Source organism: Gekko japonicus, unplaced genomic scaffold, assembly GCF_001447785.1.
Source record: "Gekko japonicus isolate JY-2015 unplaced genomic scaffold, Gekko_japonicus_V1.1 scaffold3310, whole genome shotgun sequence".
Classification (NCBI taxonomy): Eukaryota; Metazoa; Chordata; class Lepidosauria; order Squamata; family Gekkonidae; genus Gekko; species Gekko japonicus.
The window spans coordinates 90,940-109,498 of NW_015159806.1; the positions used below are offsets into that span (position 1 = coordinate 90,940).

The 18,559-nt window shown below is 47.3% G+C and overlaps 2 protein-coding genes across 2 annotated transcripts in view; one reads left to right on the plus strand and one right to left on the minus strand.

Moving 5' to 3' along the window:
- DTNBP1 (dystrobrevin binding protein 1) overlaps positions 1–4,661 on the plus strand; it is an 82,963-nt gene extending 78,302 nt beyond the window's left edge. Inside the window, exons 9-10 of the mRNA XM_015407568.1 lie at positions 1,884–2,027; positions 3,281–4,661. Of these exons, the coding sequence (XP_015263054.1) occupies positions 1,884–2,027; positions 3,281–3,528 (392 nt within the window). The 3' untranslated portion in view covers positions 3,529–4,661. The remainder of the gene's footprint in view (positions 1–1,883; positions 2,028–3,280) is intronic.
- A 910-nt stretch (positions 4,662–5,571) lies between these two features.
- The window catches only part of LOC107107294 (protein Jumonji-like), a 62,023-nt gene continuing 49,035 nt past the window's right edge, over positions 5,572–18,559 (minus strand). Inside the window, 4 exon segments of the mRNA XM_015407577.1 lie at positions 5,572–6,840; positions 9,456–9,563; positions 13,692–13,878; positions 15,349–15,479. Of these exon segments, the coding sequence (XP_015263063.1) occupies positions 6,664–6,840; positions 9,456–9,563; positions 13,692–13,878; positions 15,349–15,479 (603 nt within the window). The 3' untranslated portion in view covers positions 5,572–6,663.

Consider the following 18,559-nt stretch of genomic DNA (forward strand, 5'->3'; position numbering starts at 1 on the left):
GAAAGCAAATCATAGAATCATAGAGTTGGAAGGGAGCTCTAGGGTCATCTAGTCCAACCCCCTGCACAACGCAGGAAATTCACAAATAACCTCCCCCTCCACACCCGCAGTGACCGCTGTTCCACGCCCAGATGACAAAAAAAACCCCTCCATGATTGCTTCCTGACCTCAAAGTGGCGATCAGCATTTCCCTGGGTGTGTAAAAAAGGGCCACAAGAGCTAAGCACTGAGGCAACCCTTCCTGCCCTCCCTCTCATGATCTGCCCGAGTTCACAGAATCCGCATTGCTGTCAGATGGCCATCTAGCTTCTGTTTGAAAATCTCCAAAGAAGGAGAGAGCCCACCACTTCCTGAGGAAGCCTGTATAAATCTATGTCTAAATCTGTATAAATCAGCCAGTATAAACCTATGGTGTAGCCTAATTTGGAATACTGTGTACCAGGGCTATTTTTGGGCAGGAACGCACAGGAACGGAGTTCCGGCTGGCTCCCAAGTTGGCCACGCCCAACAGGAACTCATTAGCATAATAGGCCACACCCAACAGCAGAAACTCATTCGGATTGGCTACATTAGGGGTGTGTGGCCTAACATGCAAAGGAGTTCCTGCTACAAAAAAAGGCCCTGGGTTTGGACAACAAACAAGGTAAACAGAATAAGAAGCAAAAGGTGGGTGTGGCTGGATGACCACACTTCTGGTAACATGGGGGTGCGGCCTAATGTGCTAATGAGCTGTGCTGTCAGGGGTGTGGCCCAATATGCTAATGAGTTTCTGCGGTTGGGTGTGGCCTATTATGCTAATGAGTTCCTGCTGGGCTTTTTCTACGAAAAGAGCCCTGCTGTGTACAGTTCTTTTCACTGCACCTCAAAAAAGATATAACGTTGGAAAAGGTGCAGAAAAGGGCAACTAAAATGATTAAGGAGAGGGAACACCTTTCCTGTGAAGGAAGCTTAGACATTTTAGGATTCTTTAGCTTAGAGAAATGACAATTGAGGGATGACATGACAGGTTTACAAAATTATGCATGGAATAGAGAAGGTAGATAAGAAGTACTTTTTTCCCTTTCTCACAATACAAGAATTCATAGGCAGTCAATGAAATTAATGAGCAGTAGGCTTAGAACAGATAAAAGGAAGTACTTCTTGACCCAGAGTAATCAACATGTGGAATTCACTGCTACAGGAAGTGGTGGTGGTAGGTACAAGCATAGACAGCTTCAAGAACAGAGGTCCATCAGTGGCTATAGATGGAAGACTATGTCTGGGGCAGTAATGCTCTGTATTCTTGGTGCTTGGGGGCAACTGTGGGAGGGCTTCTGGAGTTTTGGCCCTGCTGGTGGGCCTCCTGATGGATTTGTATTCATTCCACTGGTATCCATGCTTCGGGGTGACTTCTGCGTCCAGGCATTGTCCCATCCATGCCATGAGCTGCTAGTCCTGCTTACCTTCACCATGTTTGTGTTCACATCTGTAGGACTATTGCAGCTGCTGGAAATCATTGGTTGAGATGTAGGTGGAATAAAAGCTGCTTGTATTTGCACAATCGTTTTCATCTACTTACGTTTCTCATGTTGATAGAAAGTGAAAGGAAAAAGGGGTAATTGGTATAGTTCTGCTAAAGAGTAAGTTTTACTTTCTGAAATTTACACATAGACGTTCCGGGACAAATTGTTGAGGTAACTCATGCCAGGCAAGCAGTTTTTAAAAAAAAAAGTGAAAAGGCTGTGTGTTTACAATGCACATCCCATCTATATTCCAATATACTCATTCCTACAATTAACAACTCTGAATGCAGCACATGACTGTGGCCATGAAAGCTTGTATGTATGAAGTTGGAGGTCTTTGCCCGGAATCTCTTTTATTCATTCACCTTTGTCTGGTTGCAGAGCCAATAGGAAGCATGTCTTCTATGGAAGTGAATGTGGATATGTTGGAGCAAATGGACCTCGTGGATATGTCTGACCAAGAAGCCTTAGATGTCTTTCTTAACTCTGGAGGGGAGGACAGTACTATGCCATCCCCTATGACAGGTAGGACATGGCTCGGAAAAAGTGGTACTAATCCTGCTGATGCCTGGTGGAAGGGAATGGGTGGTGGTTTCCTGTACTTTCTGAACTGTACATACTACATAGGAGGTTTCAGTGGGTGATCGTGACGAGATATAGGCGGGTGTTTCTCGGAAATCAGTCTCTGATGTGATAATTATTGTGTCATATTTATACTACTTGATCATAAAAGTCAAGTATCTCTCCCCCCCCCCCAATTTTTTCCTTTGTATCGAAAAACAAACTCAGTATGTTTGATAACGGATCATGGATTCTACTTGTAAGAGATCCATTGCTCAGATTTCAGGTCCAAGGTGTTTACCTTCAGAGAATCTGAACTGTTTTTTTCAAGGATGTAAGAGGTGTTTACCTCCAGAGAATCTGAACTGTTTTTTTCAAGGAGAGGACAGTCTGGCTTTGGGGTGCTTTGCTTCTCTGGCACCGGAAGTAGAGAATGAAGAAATTTCCCAAACCCATCTCGCCTCAGAATTGGTCGTCAGTTTTGTTAATCGCCACTAGTGCTCCCTTGTAAAGACCACCTCGTATTCTGGAATTCTTTTCTGATTTGGCTCTCTCTCTCTCTCTCTCTCTGTCCAGTTAAGGAAGGCAACGTCGAGCCAACTAGAGTTGAACTCGGCAAATGTACTCTGGGGATATTTGCCCGGTTTAAGCAAGCCAGCTCTGTATTTTTTGAGGCACAGCTGCCCAGTGATCATCTGAGAATGGTTCTCACCCGGAGGGTCTGGACTGTCCCTCTTCTTTTCCCACTGGCAGAAGATTGTGGTGGTACATTTTGGGATGAGGTGTTCTGTTCTTTAGGCTTTCTTGAGTTGCAGTTCTGAGTGGTTTTTTTAAAGGCATCAGACCTCTGAGGAATTGCTCCTTCCCAGGTTCGAGGAGAGAGAGGCGCATCCCAAGTCTCCCTGTCACTGAGGGGAATGGAAATCCACAAGCCCAATTCCCATTGTTCAGACATCTGGAGATTTCAGTTATTCATACAGCAAGCTAGAAACCGAGCTCAAGGCCAATTTCTGAAAGCTGTTATCTCCTAACGTAACTCCTGTTCTGTCATCTGCCTCTCACCCCGGTTAAATGGCCGTTGTAACTCCGTGCCTCCAGAGGTGTGGGGACCATACAATTAGGTCTTCTAGCGTGGTTTTACGATATTAATACCGTAATTAAAATGATCGGCATAAAGACTGTTGGCTTAATGGCTTTTTCCTCATTGTTCTTTGAAGGGCCGGACTCGACCGCCTGTCAAAATGAAATCAGTCTTCAAGTCCCCACGCTGTCGGAACTGAGGGAGAAGTGGTCTTCCACAACGGGCGGCACTGATTCTGCCAGCCAGGATGCCAGTGAAGGGGAGTCCCCCGTGATCCAGTCAGACGAGGAGGACGTACAAGTGGACACTGCCCTGGTGGCCGGCAGTGCGGAAGCGAGGGGCCCTTCTGACCTCAGCGATGAGAGTGACTCACAAGTAGGCTGAACCTGATCAAAGCGCTCCAGAGGAATGACGACCCCAGAATGAGCGAAGGGACAGTCGAATGAACTTGCCCATGTCACTGTAATGGTTCATCATGGAAAAAAAATGAGCACATACAAATTGAATCTCAGTCATGTGAAACATTGATTTTTATAAAATTTCTCAAAAGCACACCTTCCAGCAATAAAGCCTTGGCTTTTGAACACAAAACCTTCTATACAGAGGGCTGTCCAAGACATAAGTTTTGAAAGGGTTTATTTTCACGTCCTCAATAGGAATGTTAAAAATACAGGTTCGTGTGTGTGTCTGTGATTGCTATTAGTGTGCCTGTCTCAATCGCTGTGTTTAAAAACCGATAAAACCCCTACTGCTGTATTCAAGCTGTTAGCGGCAGAATGGCCAGCTCTAATGTTCTGTTCTGCTACCTGAGAAAAGGAAAACAAAGCCAGGTGAGAGAGGTCGCACTGACCTTTTAATAGGGAGTGGGGGGATTCATTTTTCTTACTGAAGTAGTGGGTGTCACACACACCATTACTCGTAAAAAGGGCCCATGCTGGGAGAATAACTGCTAAGTGTATATACCTTGAATGCAAAGCATTTTTAACTAGTTCTATAATGACCAAAGTTCCTGCTTTGCCTTTTACTTATTTCAAGGCAAATGAAAGGGGTGACAGGGGGCCCAGCTGTCTTCCGCGTTCACAGTCTGAAAACCAAATGATCAGACACAGTGATACAAAAAGGGCAGGAGAGTACGGTACCATGTCTGAGGCTGTATTCGGCCGTGGGTACAGTTACCAGTACAGCAGGACACCTCCGAGCCCGCTGTCCCCTTGTGATGCCAAGATGCATTTCTGAACTTCTTGTCCCTGACGTGAGAGAAGAGCCAACTTCCATCCCTTTGCAGCACTGACCATTAAGCAATACGGATCCAGCTGCTTACCACGGGGAGCCCATGTACCTGGAACAAAGGTCACAGGAGGAGGATAATTATGACCGCTCCGTCTTACTCCTGCTCTCAGTCTCTCTCGAGCCCATTCCTTTAGGTGCTGAGTTGATATAAGGGTTTTTGACATTATGCAATGAATTAATTAGATCCTCGAGGCTGTCTCTAGTTAAGAATGTAAGATTATCCAATGGAAGGGGACAGAATACGAAAAAGTTATTGGATAGAGAACATCTAAATATGATTTAAGGGTTTATTTCTCATCTGGTAGAATAACGTAGTTCAATAAAATAAAAACTAGACATAACTACAAGTTTCTAGTTTTCTCTAGCCTATTAGAAAGATTCTAATTTTGTTTGTTAAAAAATAGCTAATTTAAACTCTGCTACTCTCTCAGAAGAAAGACAAAGTGTCCAAAAGTGTTTTTTTTTATTAAACCTTGTATTACAAACCTGAAAAGTAAACAAAAACTGGCAATAAACATGAAGTCTCTCCTTGCAAGGAAAGAGAGCAGAGCAGCGCTAATAAATTAAATGTCAAACTGTAAGCCATAGTCAGAAGTTTACTGTCAAGAAGGAAAAAGTACACAGCAAGGCCATCAAAACCGGACAACCACATTGGAAAACACTCGACTCTGTAGGTTATTGTTAAATATTTTCAAAACAGTTCAGTCTTCTGCAACAACCAACAATTATGTATTTTTATAAGACTTTCCTGACAGTCACCACTGGCAAGCTCAGTGCAATATGGGTAGCTCTACGGTCTTGTCGAATTCAATTATGAAACAAAGAGTTTGTGAAAACATTTTCCCTTTTTTATTCCACACATACTGTACACACAACTGGAAAAGGGCAACAACTACTCCATTTATTATTTTTTGTTGTTGTTCAGTGATGTAAGCAGCACTTATAAATGTTACAAGAAAAACCCTGTAAGCATCCAATCCAACCGATGAAGAAAGTGAAACGTAAGGCTTTTCTTCATCTTGTCTCTTTGCCACCCTTCCCAGCCCTCCCAAGAAAAAAGGCTCAAGTATTTAAAACAATTTACAGGCTTATGTACAAAAGGTATGATTTCTTTTTTTTTTGTTACAACATGAAGAAGAAAAAAATAGACAAAATGGAGAGCAAAATGCATTTTCACATTCAAAAAGAAAGATGCAAACCTTCTAGTGGCTCTAAATGTGATCATATAACAAAAACAAAATTAATGCTGACTGTGAAAAGGTATGTAAAACAGCAGTGGAATGAAAATGGAATGTTAAAGATTGCACGTCTATGACAAGAAGCACTTATGGCTTCAATCATTTTTAAAGGATGCTATTGAAGGGTTTTTTTTCTTCTCTTTTTGACAAAAGTAGCCAACAGCACCAAAAAAATAACAGAATGGATTTCCTAATGAAATCAGGCACAGTTTTTCGCTCACATGACTCCTCAAGGCAGGCAGTCTTTTTCTCTTTCTTCTCCTCCTCCTCGAACAGATGCATAGTGAAGTGCTGGTAACAGAGAACAGTTTCTCCAAATCTCCCATTTTGCCTACAGTTAGAAAACTAAGTCCATCTTCAGCTGCCGTCACCTCTCAAAGAAAAGTGTGTGTTTTCCGATTTAAAAAGGTACAAAACTCATCCTGCCTGTTACAGAATACAAGCCAAAAGTATAGCGATTTCTTTCAAGTTTTTGTCTCCTATCCCTTTTCTGGCTTGGAAAAAAGAAAAAAACTACTTGCGGTCATGACTGGAGAACAAATCATCACCCACGCCAAACTTCAACCTATTGGGGGAGGGAAAAAACACAAAAAGAAGGGGTGGGGGTGAAAAGCCTTTTTCACAGTTACTGAAGGGGGAAAAAAGGCTTTAAAAAAAATTTCAGACAGAGGGACAAATACAAGTGAATGTCATTTGCCTCTTGCCAGTTTTAAAACAGTGAATGCACAGCAGTGTGTTTGGGGGGGACCTGACTGCTGTATCCATCTATCCTAAATTAAAAAAAAAAATTCAACAGTTTAATGCTAAAACAAAATTAGTTCTCTAAAACCAGAAGAAAATCTTCTTTAGAGCTAGTGCAAAGACAGCTTGTATTCTACAGCAAGTACTCCAAACTATGATATAATAATTACAAAATATATATATAAAATTGACCAAAAAAAAGAAAAAGAGAGAGAGAGAGAGAAGAGAGTGTGTGTTGGCATCTTCATGATTAACTTGAAGCACTTTTGGATGAACTGGAGGATGAAAGTCTGGATGATGGTACGTCGACTGTTGCTCTCTTCCGAGGTCCTCTTTTTGGTGTAGGCTTGCTGATGCAGTTCTCAATGGTGCCGTTTTTGCCAGATACTTTCCCACAGATTTGATTGACTAAACTGATTATTTGTTCCTATTGGAGGAAAGAGTAAGCAGCAAAATCAGCACTCCGCTTATTGAAAAACCACCTCTTAGACATCAGGTGACGGAAAAGAACCCGTTAGTTGAGATCAAAGTGGCAGTGAGCAAATGTTGAACTGCTTTACCAATAGTAAGGTAAAGGTAAAGGTTCCCTTGCTCGAAAGCCAGTCGAATCCGACTCTAGGGTTGCGGTGCTCATCTCCGTTTCAAAGCCGAAGAGCCAGCGCTGTCTGAAGTCGTGGTCATGTGGCCGGCATGACTAAACACCAAGGTGCACGGAACGCTGTTACCTTCCCACCGAAGTGGTACCTATTTATCTACTTGCAATTTCTTGCTTCCGAACTGCTAGGTTGGCAGGAGCTGGAACTAGAGACGGGAGCTCACTCTGTCATGTGGCACACTCGGGTCTCGAACTGCTGAACTACTGACCTTCCACAGCCTGCAGTTCAGCGTCTTAACCACTTGAGCCACCGCAGCTCCTTACCAATAGTACTTCTTCATTTTTTTTTGTTTTGCTAACAGCAGCATTTTCCTCCAGGGCCAGGACCCTTCCTCTGGCAAAGGACGGAGGGGTGTGTATTCCACCGGAGGAAGGCTACTCTGTTCTCAAAACTTCTCCAGCCCTGTTCACAAGTTGCAGTGAACACGCAATCTGTGCACAGTGTACCCTTTGTGGTATCTGACAATAGGAGCCTTGGCTTTTGAAAGTTTATATCCCAGAAATTTCATTCTCCAAGGACCCGAATCTAACCCCTACCGCACACCTGCATGGCTACCCTCCAAAAGAGAGTACATCTGATTTTTCTTTATGTGTGGTGATGACTCATTCACAGCTCAACATGTGACTGAAACCCCACGTTTATCCAGGCACTGGCTGCTGGTTTCATTTGTAAAGTAACAACATTTTGGCTCTTACGGACAGATGTATGGCATGTACACGCAGGATGTAACATGTGAAAATGGCTTCTGTGTTTACCAGACTTGGGATAAGAGACAAGAACTATATAGTTTAGGTCAGACATGTCAAACATACGGCCCGGGGCTGGAACTGCTTCGTCCAGGTCTCTTATCCCGCCCACGAGCAACTGAGGGGGGGAACCAGTCCAAATGTGGACCAGAAGGGCCTATATTAGGGTATTATACCCCCTGCTGAGGTCCCTCCCTTCCCCAAATGCAGAGTCTTCCCTGAGATCTCCAGGGGGTGCCCAATCAGGAGTTGGCAACCATAAGGGGTGAGGAGGACTGGTTTGGCCCCAAGCTCTGTGCAGCCAGTCCCTCTGGTGCCGGCCTGCTGCCCTTGGCCAAGGCACTGGACTGGGCGGCCTGCTGCCACCTCCTCCTGCAGCCGCCACTTGGGCTTCTGGAAAGATGGCTGCCTGTTCACGTGCAGCAGGCAGGATCTCTGTGGCCCCACCTCCCCGAGCCGAGTGGCTTCCCACTTGCAGGCAGCTCAGGGAAGCAGGTACAAGAGCCCATGGAAGGCCGCTGGCCAGCTCGCCAAAAAGAGCCACTGGCTGGTGCACAGCAGCCTAGGCAAGAGAGAAGGGCCCAGTGCTCACGTTAGGGGCACAATGCGCGTAGAATATAAGAACAGAACGCTGAGGGTCGGGAGCGGAGGAGGCCCACTGTCGAGTTGGGTGAGCCGGAGCCTGCTGACCCAAGTGTGTGTGTGGCCACTCTCCTACCTGCCTCCCTCCCACGGCAGCACGGGGAGGATCAAATAAGAGGTAGAGCCAAAATGCACGCGGGCCCCCTGCACGCAAGCGCTGTCTTATGATGTAACTGTCTGAATGGAAAGTCAGGGGCAGGAGCAGACATTCAGGAAAGCACGCTGGGTTTGCAGATGGTGGAAATAAAAGATGGCTGGAAATAAAAGTCTGCAAAAGGCAACGGACGTGGAGCTGGCACCCCTGGCAAGTGGCAGTGCTAGACTGCTCGTGCTGGGGAGAATCACCGTTTCCCTTGTGGCCCAAGCTTGTGGCTGAATTTGGGACTTTGACAGAGGGGTGTGTGGGGTTTTGCAGCTGCCTCCTCCCCCTCCCCAAAGCCTGTTGACTGCTCGGGTTCCCCCTGGTTGATGCCACTTGGCCACCTGTCTTTGGCTGCCACACCTGTGGCAACGGAATGCGGCCCTTCCTGCTCCAGCTCATCAAAAGCTTCTGACGTGTTAGTCTTTAAAGGGCCACCAGAGTCTCTGGTTGTTGCATCTCAATTTTTGGGCAATCGCTCTCTGTGCTGCGCAAAACTCTTGGGGCATATCAAACAAAGGGCAGTGAGTTAGGCTCTGAGGAGGGGTTTGGTGAAGTATCTCCGGTGCCTGGCCTTACGTTTTATGGCACACGTGACCCGGCCTGACAAGACGACATTTACGTCCGATCCGGCCCTCGTAACCAACGAGCTTGACACCTCCTGGCTTAGTAAGCCGCTTTTACTGTCAGTCCATAAAATGAGGGTGGAAATCAAAACCAGATTTTCCAATGCAACTGAAATTTCTAAGGAGAAAGTACAACTTTCAGTCCTACATATCACAAATGCGATTTATTCTACCCTACGAAGCCGTCTGGCGCTTACGATAGTACAGGCAAAAAACCCGCACTCTGTACAGACCTCATCGTAACGATACATTAGTTTCAATCCTCGACAAGACTTCTGTTTTTCCACGTGCCGCAGGGCGCATTCCAGGCAGAAGACGACGTTTTCATTCTCCTGTACAACCTGACAAAACAAAGGGGCCCAGGGCATTAGTGAAGTGCCGATCGCTTTCTCCCCCCTAAATCACATTCTGTATTTCTGTGATTCTGTATGGATGAAGTTTGGCCGTCTTTGCTATTGTGTACGTATAACTCTGCGAACCCACTTTCAGGGCTCATAACAGGTCAGTCCCGTGATGTTCAGTGTTATTTTGTAAACACTCTTGACTAGCTTATTGTTGTTGACATACTATAGCAAGTCATTAACACTGCAGCCCTTTCTAGGGTCAAGTGGAGCCAGTGGTCTTAAAAGTGTGCAGCTGTGCTTAGGATTCGCTGTGTGTCATCAGACTAGCAGTTATTTTCACGTTGTTTATAGGCAGGTAGCTTTGAAAGCAAATCCCAGTGAGCAACAAGTATACTCTCAACCATTCTTCCAGGAAAAACTTCAGCCGGGGTAACCTTTTCTTCTTCCATAAGAAGAAGCGCTTGAGTAGCCATGAAGGCAGTCCCGCGGAGGCCGCTTTAGACTTCCACATGGCGGCCGACAACTTGGTGAACTCCGTGTGTGGAATGTTTCATCACAAAGGGTTGGATCCAGCCAGCTTTATTTATTTATTTATTTATTTATTTATCAATTCACATTTATAGCCCCTTTCTGCAGTACAATAAATAAGTAAAATATTAAAACACCGTCACATGCATTAAAATGGTGATCGCAACCCAAGAACGGAAAATTAGCAGTTGCGAGAGAGTCCCCTGGCCTGTTGATGACATATAAATAGTGGCCAGCAGTTGTTAGATAGGTGACAAAAACCTCAGGGAGGCCGTACGTGGACGTCCGCGGCCTCAGCCAAAGGCATCTTAGCTGCTTCCTCTTCTTGCATCGCATATGCAGGTCCTCATGGTCCCCAGCATGGCATTTTTGGTCGTCAAAGAGTACTTGTTTCTTTTTCCCCCCTCCAGGGTAAAAGCTGGCTGGCTACAACCCGTTTTCTCCCTTCCATTACAGATTTGTTAGCACTTGGCAATAGTATGGAGAAAGTGACCCTCTCTGCAAATGATCTGTGGTACACACAGCAGCAACATGGAAGTGTTTCAAGGGGCCTTCGTGTGTTGGGCCTCTGTGTGGGTAGCAGGCCTGTGTTTTGTGACGTGTTGTGCGTGCAGACAAAAATACACTTTTAGTTATGATGCTCTCTTAATGCACCCAATAATGGTCTTAGGTTGCACTAGCCTCTGGAATTCTCTGGCACTAAGAGCCTGGATCCAGGGTACCAAGAAGAAGAAGAAGAGTAGATTTTCACACCCTGCTTTTCTCTCCCCTAAGGAGTCTCAAGGTGGCTTACAATCGCCTTCCCTTCCTCTCCCCACAACAGACACCCCTCTGAGGTAGGTGGGGCGGAGAAAGTTCTGAGAGAAACTCAGGGAGGACCAAGGTCACCCTGCAGGCTTTATGTGGAGGAGGAGGAGTGGGGAATCAAACCCATTTCTCCAGATTAGAGTCCGCCACTCTTAACCACTACACCAAACTGGCTGTAGATCTGCACATGGTGACGGGTCTTACAGTACTGTTGCGTTCACAGCATCGTTCTGTCTAAACTACTTACTGGTTTCTTTCTCATAGCTTTCCCTTATTTAAATGCTCCTGAAAAAACCTAGAAGTTGCGAGGCATATTAAACACCTTTTATTTTAAACAAAAAAGGAAGCCTTCTACTAAAGCTGATACCGTGTGCTACAACGGCGATTTTCAAACCACGTTCCAGATAACCATGCAGTTCCTCTAAGAAAAGATCAATAACAGCAGATGGGTTAACAGAGTACTCGTGCACGTACCAATTGCCCACTGCAATGTGCAGCTTCAGAAGACTACTGGGGATTTGTTCAAGATACTTCTATATCCTATGCTCTCTGATAAAATTCACTTGGGGCAGCTGCCTAGCATTAAACTGCAGCAAGAGAACTGTAACACCAACAAAACCATGTTTCGGATCATGCACTTCCTTTGCAAAAGGGCGGGCAGCTGCCTAGCATTACACTGCAGCAAGAGAACTGTAACACCAACAAAGCCATGTTTCGGATCATGCACTTCCTTTGCAAAAGGGCCGCACTGAGGCTCAGCCAGGGGAGTGGCACAGAAGGACCCTAGATCGGGGGGTGGCCAGACTGGCTTGGGAGCCACACGTGGCTCTTTCACACGTGTTGTGCGGATCCCGCTACAGTGGCTGGGGAAGCAAAGGGGGAGGTATGCCTCCCCAATCGGTCTGCCCTTCCCCAGCCAGTGCAGAGACAGAAAGCATCCTGGACTTTAAATGCATTCTCAAAGCCACCCCCACCCCTGCCGGCTTGGAGAAGGCATTTGCCAGTTTGGTGTCGTGGTTAAGTGCGCGGACTCTAATCTGGGAGAGCCGGGTTTGATTCCCCACTCCTCCACTTGCACCTGGCTGGATGACCTTGGGCAAGCCGTAGTTCTGATAAGAGCTGTTCTTGAAAAAGAGCAGTTTCTGTCAGGAGTTCTCTCAGCCCCACCTACCTCACAGGGTGTCTGTTGTGGGGAGGGGAAGGGAAAGGAGTTTGTAAGCCGCTCTGAGACACCTTTGGGTAGTGAAGGGCGGGGTATAAATCCAATCTCCTCCTTCTCTGCTTCTCTTTAAACACCTCCAGGCCAAGCTAGCCGGCGTGGGGGGGCGGGGAGGGACTTGGAGGACACATTGAACGTTCTCCCCTCCCTCCCCATCTAAAGTTATCAATTGTTATGGAAGGCAAATCTGCATATTTTTTCAATAAAAACACGTGTGTGATGTTTGTTCATGTCTTGCGGCTCTCAAACATCTGGCGTCTATTCTATGTGGCTCTGACGTGAAGCCTGTCTGGCCACCCCCTGCCCTAGGTCATCCTAAGCAGGAACACTCTGGGCTTCCTGGGCGGTCATGCTGATCCTCAGTCAAGGGAGCTGGAAGGCAACCGTTACTATCATCAACAAGTTGTCCAGGTTTTGGTGCTCGTGTTTCCTCCTGTCTGGGTCTACGGTTGGCCCGTACTTGAAACGGAACTGCCAGAAAATCAACTCCAGCCTCAACGATATCCAGTGGTTATGGCACTGCCAGGACAGTCAGAGCTATTTTTGGGCAGGAACGCACAGGAATGGAGTTTTGGCTGGCTCCTGAGTTGGCCACGCCCAGCAGGAACTCATTAGCATAATAGGCCACACCCAACAGCAGAAACTCATCCGGATTGGCTACATTAGGGGTGTGTGGCCTAACCTGGCAAGGAGTTCCTGCTACAAAAAAAGCCCTGGGTTTTGACCACAAACAAGGTAAACAGAATAAGGAGCAAAAGGTGGGTGTGGCTGGATGAGCACACTTCTGGTAACATGGGGGTGTGGCCGAATGTGCTAATGAGCTGTGCTGGCAGGGGTGTGGCCAAATATGCTAATGGGTTTCTGGTGTTGGGTGTGGCTTATTATGCTAATGAGTTCCTGCTGGGCTTTTTCTACAAAAAGAGCCCTGAAGACAGTCCTGAGCATCCTACTCATCAAGGCGTTCCACGACATTTCAAGTCAATATTTTACTGACATGTTGGCATTGTTTCGGCTGTGGAATGTTTTAGGACGCAGCAAAAGAGAAACGATCAAATGCCGTTTCGGTGAGTACAGCAGCAGAAGAAAGAGGAGGAGGAGGAGATGGGATTTACCGTATTTTTCGGACCATAAGACACACCTGACCATAAGACGCACCTAGTTTTTAGAGGAGGAAAACAGGGAAAAAAAATATTCTGAACCCTGGGGCTCAGTATTCGGTCCATAAGACGCACACACTTTTCCCCTCACTTTTTTTGGAAGAAAAAGTGCGTCTTATGGTCCAAAAAATACGGTATATCCCGCCCTTCACTACCCAAAGGAGTCTCAGAGCAGCTTACAAACTCCTTTCCCTTCCCCTCCCCACAACAGACACCCTGTGAGGTGGGTGGGGCAGAGATAGCTCTCTTGAGAGAACAGCTCTGAAAGAACTTATGACTGACCCAAGGTCACCCAGACGGCTGCATGTGGCGGAGTGGGGAATCAAACCCGGGTCTCCTGGATTAGAGTCCGCACTCCTAACCGCCACACCAAACTGGCTCTCCAGGAGCCTGGATCCCCAGAATGACCCTCACCATGGACAGGTAACACAGGTGCTGGCAAATCTGACACCTCCTCTCGGACGTCTCCAACTGCCACTTTCGAGGCTTTTTCTTCCCATCCGCTCCCGTGCTGCTGCTGCTGCTGTCGTGGCTCCCGTAGCGGGCTGAGGAATGGAGGCCTGCCTCGTAGAGCTGTCGCCGCTGCCTCAACTCTGTGTCCCTGTAAACATGAGGAACAATTAGGAAGCAGAAGTCTCTCGCAGAGGCCGCACTCGCCAGGCCTCACTTCCTTCAGTCTGGACAGAAAACTTCAGAGTGGACCGGAGGTCAGGCTGCTGGGAGACCATGGCTACCGTTTGTGAATCGACCAAAAGAGATTGCTAGTTTTGAGGGAGCCAGACCCATCCCCTCAGGGGAGGACACCGCTTCACTGACAGTGCCAATAAACAGGATACACCCAAGGGAAATACAGGGACACAGGTCAATCCGTGTCCTATGGCAGATTCTCCTTAGAAGTCCAGCAGTTGTCAAGACTGACTTTTCCGGCTGTAAACGACACGGGGCTGAGCAACAGAGGAAAAGCACAGGAAGCCATCAGCACGTAGCAGGGACAGGTACCGGAACAGTGAGGGAAGGGGGGTCACATTCGAAAACGGGAGACAGAAGAAAGCCACAGCAAGCAAAAGCAGTTAAGTGGACGTTTGTAGTTACAAGACACCGTTCTTCCAATCAGCAAAAGAAATCAGGATCCAGGAGAGAAACCCTACAGGGGTTTCTCTGCGGGGCGACAATTTAAATCTGAACAAGTCTGAGAACCGCTAAGATGGCTGAACGGGAAAAATAAACCCCATCCCCATGTCACACTCGCAAAAATTTCCTCCCTTCCAGGAAAAAAATGAATGCATGCGGATGTAGCAATGCCCCACAGAGGAAGTATCTCCAGGTGGAGTTCTTCTTCCGTGTGTCTGAAAAGTCTTCCACTCTGAGCGCAACACACAGTGGAAAAGACTTTTAACCCTTCTTTGCATATCAACACATTAGCTTTTTAAATACAATTTGTAGATTCCAGCCATCAGATATCTTGCTCTATTCAATCTGCTAGCGACCAGCACTTGAATTGCGGGTAGCGATGCTACATGGTAAGGGAATAAAAGAGAAGAGCATTACATAAGAAATAGCATCTTCCCCTCCCCCCTTTCCAAACAGAAAAATAGGCCCTTCGGCATCAAGAGGGGAGTCTGTCTGGTACGTCTTGTGATAACAGATTAAAAAAAGTATTTAAAATGTTACGGAAAGGTCCTCTGCCACCAATGCAGACGCTCCTGTGATGCCCAGGGGCTTACAAGAAAACCTTATTCTGCTCAAGCAGTTTCCATGCTGAAATACAGAAATCATGCCTCTCACGTGTGTGTTTTTAATCTTGGACGACGGTTAAGCACACCGAGAAGCAATGAAGGAGGTTACAAAAAACAACAACCCTAAACTCATCTCTTGCCAGTACAAGACGTGTGGAGTTCTCTGCTCTACAAGTCAGGCGTGGCATCTCCTGCTTCCGCAGTTCAGGAAGGGCCGGCTCTCGCGAGTGACTGCAAAATCGGCTCTTGGGTTTCTGGCAGCACTCGCCCTAGATGGGCCCCGGGCGCCTCTCTGCAGGAAAGGACGGGAGAAGAACACGGACGGGGCCAGTTACCTGAGCTCTCCCAGAAGCGCCGATATTGGACTCAGAGCCGATCCGTTTTCTTTCTTTGCTTCGGCCGTCGCTATCTGGTACAGCAGCTTCTCCATGGAAAATGGCTTGGGTATATGTCGCCGTTTCATCTCCTGCACGGACAAATCCCAGAGTGTTGAGGTCTCCGTGACATGCAACAGGACAAGTCATTTTTTTTTCCGGGGGGGGGGGGGGGATTAACGCTGTGTCCCTGGGGACAGGATTTTCTCTCAAAATGGGTATGTGAAGAAGAGAAGAAGAGATTGGATTATAAAAAGAGATTATATCCCACCCTTCACTACCTGAAGGAATCTCAGAGCGGTAGGTGGGGCTGAGAGAACTCTGAGAGAACTTGTGACTGACCCAAGGCCACTCCAGCAGCTGCGTGTGGAGGAGTGGGGAATCAAACCCGGTTCTCCCAGATTAGAGTCCGTGCTCTTAACCACTACACCAAACTGGCTCTCACCAAACTGTAAGAAACACAGTTATAAGACTTGCCCGGCATATCCTATACATTGTACAGGGGCACGAAACAGCGTGAGGTGGGACCTGCTGCTTGCAAAGCAGACTGTTCTACGACAGCCACAGCCCATCCCTACACCGATACTTCCTGGCGAGCCAGTTTGGTGTAGTGGTTAGGAGCGCGGACTCCAGTCTGGGAGGACCAGGTTTGATGCAGCTGCTGACGTGACCCTGAGTCAGTTGCAAGTTCTCTCGGAGCCGTTCTCTCACAAGCAGTTCTCAAGAGAGCTCTCTCAGCCCCACCTGCCTCACAGGGGGTCCGTTGTGGGGAGGGGAAGGGAAAGGAGTTTGTAAGCCGCTCTGACACTTCAAGTGAAGGGCGGGGTATAAATCCAATCTCTTCTCTTCTTCTGGGACGGGGTCTAAATCCAATCTCTTCTCCTTCTTCTTTTACCTCACAGGGTATCTGTTGTGGGGAGGGGAAGGGAAAGGAGTTTGTGAGCCGCTCTGAGACACCTTCGGGTAGTGAAGGGTGGGGTATAAATCCAATCTCCTCCTCCTCTTCTTCTGAGTGTCTTGAACTTACTCCCCCCATCCATTTCATTGGATGATCCTGATCAGAGGTCATTTCGGGGGGGATCGCAGGTCCCCCCAGGTGAGGTGCAGGGGGGCGGGGCACACGACGAAGCCCCGCCCCCTTCTTCCGGCCGCCCCCTGCTTCCAGCCTCATTCTGTTGCCGAAGGAGGAAGAAGCAGGAGGGTAAGTTGCCGTCCTCCCCCTCTGCCTGGCCGAGGCCACTCCACGTGGCCTCCGCAAGGACTCCCAGCCCCATCCAGGAGCTTCCCCGAGGTAGCTGTGTTAGTCTGTTGCTGCAAAATAGTCCAAGAGTTCAAATAGCACCTTTAAGACTAACCTTTAAGACTAAGACTAACTGAGTGGTGGGTGTGGCCTTATGACACACTTCCGGTGATGTCAGGGGGTGTGGCATATGCTAATGAGTTATGCTAATGAGTTCCCCTAGCTCTTTTTTTGCACAAGGACGTGGGATCCTGATTATGAGGAAACAAACGCTGCTGCCCTGGCCCTCAAGCAAACTCACACCCAAGCAAACTTCCTCGTCAAGCCCTGTCAATGCCTTCCGTGTATCATATTGCCATTATGATTCGGTTGAAAGACCAATGTACTGCATCTCTGCATTCACAGATCATAACATCATAAAGCAAAAGAACATAATTTGAAATCCCTTCTGAGAAAGGACCGTATCTGCACAGCCCCTGGTTCTGCCTAGACCGCTAGTACAATGTTGGTACTGAAGAAACATTAACTAGATGACGGCGATGGTTATGAATCAGGCCAGTATTTTTTACCCTGCACAAATGGGAAACTGAGTCAGAGTGCAGGCAAGTGATGTGGTTTGCTGAAGGCAATGCAAAATTTCCATCTGTGCTAGAGGCTCTTGGACAAGTGGAAAGGCAAGGAAAAAAACAGAGCAGCAGCTGCTTGCGGTACGTCAAACTTAACTGAGTTCCCACCTGTGTTTCCACTTGCGCAAGGTATGGTGCAACTGATCCCTGGGTTTCAGGAAGCGAACCTAGCCGCTTCTCTGTTCTCAAAGTGTCTCCCCAAGACACAACATGGAAGAGGGAGATTTTTTGCACAAGATCCTGTGTATCTGTGTCATTGCGTGTGTGAGCAAACTCAGATGGGAGCAGGAGATGTTGCACAAGACCTTCCACAATCCCATGCACGAGTGGAACTAGGCTAAGTAAATTCCTCCCCCCCCCCCGGGTCCAACCCACTGTGTGGAAGCCATGTGCCACATACTGCTCTTTGCACACAGACAGACGCTCAGAAGTACACAGCTCTCCCTCGCCCAGCTAATCCTAGCCTACTGACAGCATGGAACATCCAGAGTGAGAGAAAGAGAGAGAGAGAGAGATTGGATTTATACCCCGCCCTTCACTACCCAAAGGTGTCTCAGAGCATCTTACAAATTCCTTTCCCTTCCCCTCCCCTCCCCACAACAGACAGCCTGTGAGGTAGGTGGGGCTGAGAGAGCTCTTTCCAGAACTGTCCTTGAGAGAACAGCTTTTTTTTCATTTTTAACCTGTTTATTAAGAGGAAGTATAACATATCAAGAAATATAATAACTGCAAAACAGTATACAACTGTCCTGAAAATCCAAAATTACAAACCAACCAGTTAGTCATCAATACAGATTTTTACAACATACATCAGCAGTCATAACAAACTAAGTTAGCTGCAAGTGGAGGAGTGGGGAATCAAACCCGGTTCTCCCAGATTAGAGTCCATGCACTTAACCACTACACCAAACTTTAGGCTTCTTTGCTGGGCTCCCAGCGTCTTCGTATTTCCCGGGCCTGGCCTGGCCTTGCTGAAAGGGGACGGCAACCATATTTCCTTTGGTGCCGAGTTTAAAAAGAGCACAGAAGAGGCTCAGCCCTTGCCTCCAGGCACCCGGCAGTACAGGATGTCAAGGGCTTGATTCTACAGCCCAATCACCGTAATGTACTGGATCCCACGGACCTGTTCTGCTAGCAGAGGTGTTCTGTGACAAAGGGAAGAGCTCCTCCCCGGATGCGAGGCACACTCATCCCGTGTTAGGGAAAGCTGCCTTCTGATGGCAGCAAAGGGCTTCTGCTTATATAAAGGGATTATGATTACTTTGGTCCTCTGTGCGTATCATGCACCTCCCACAATAAAGGCAAC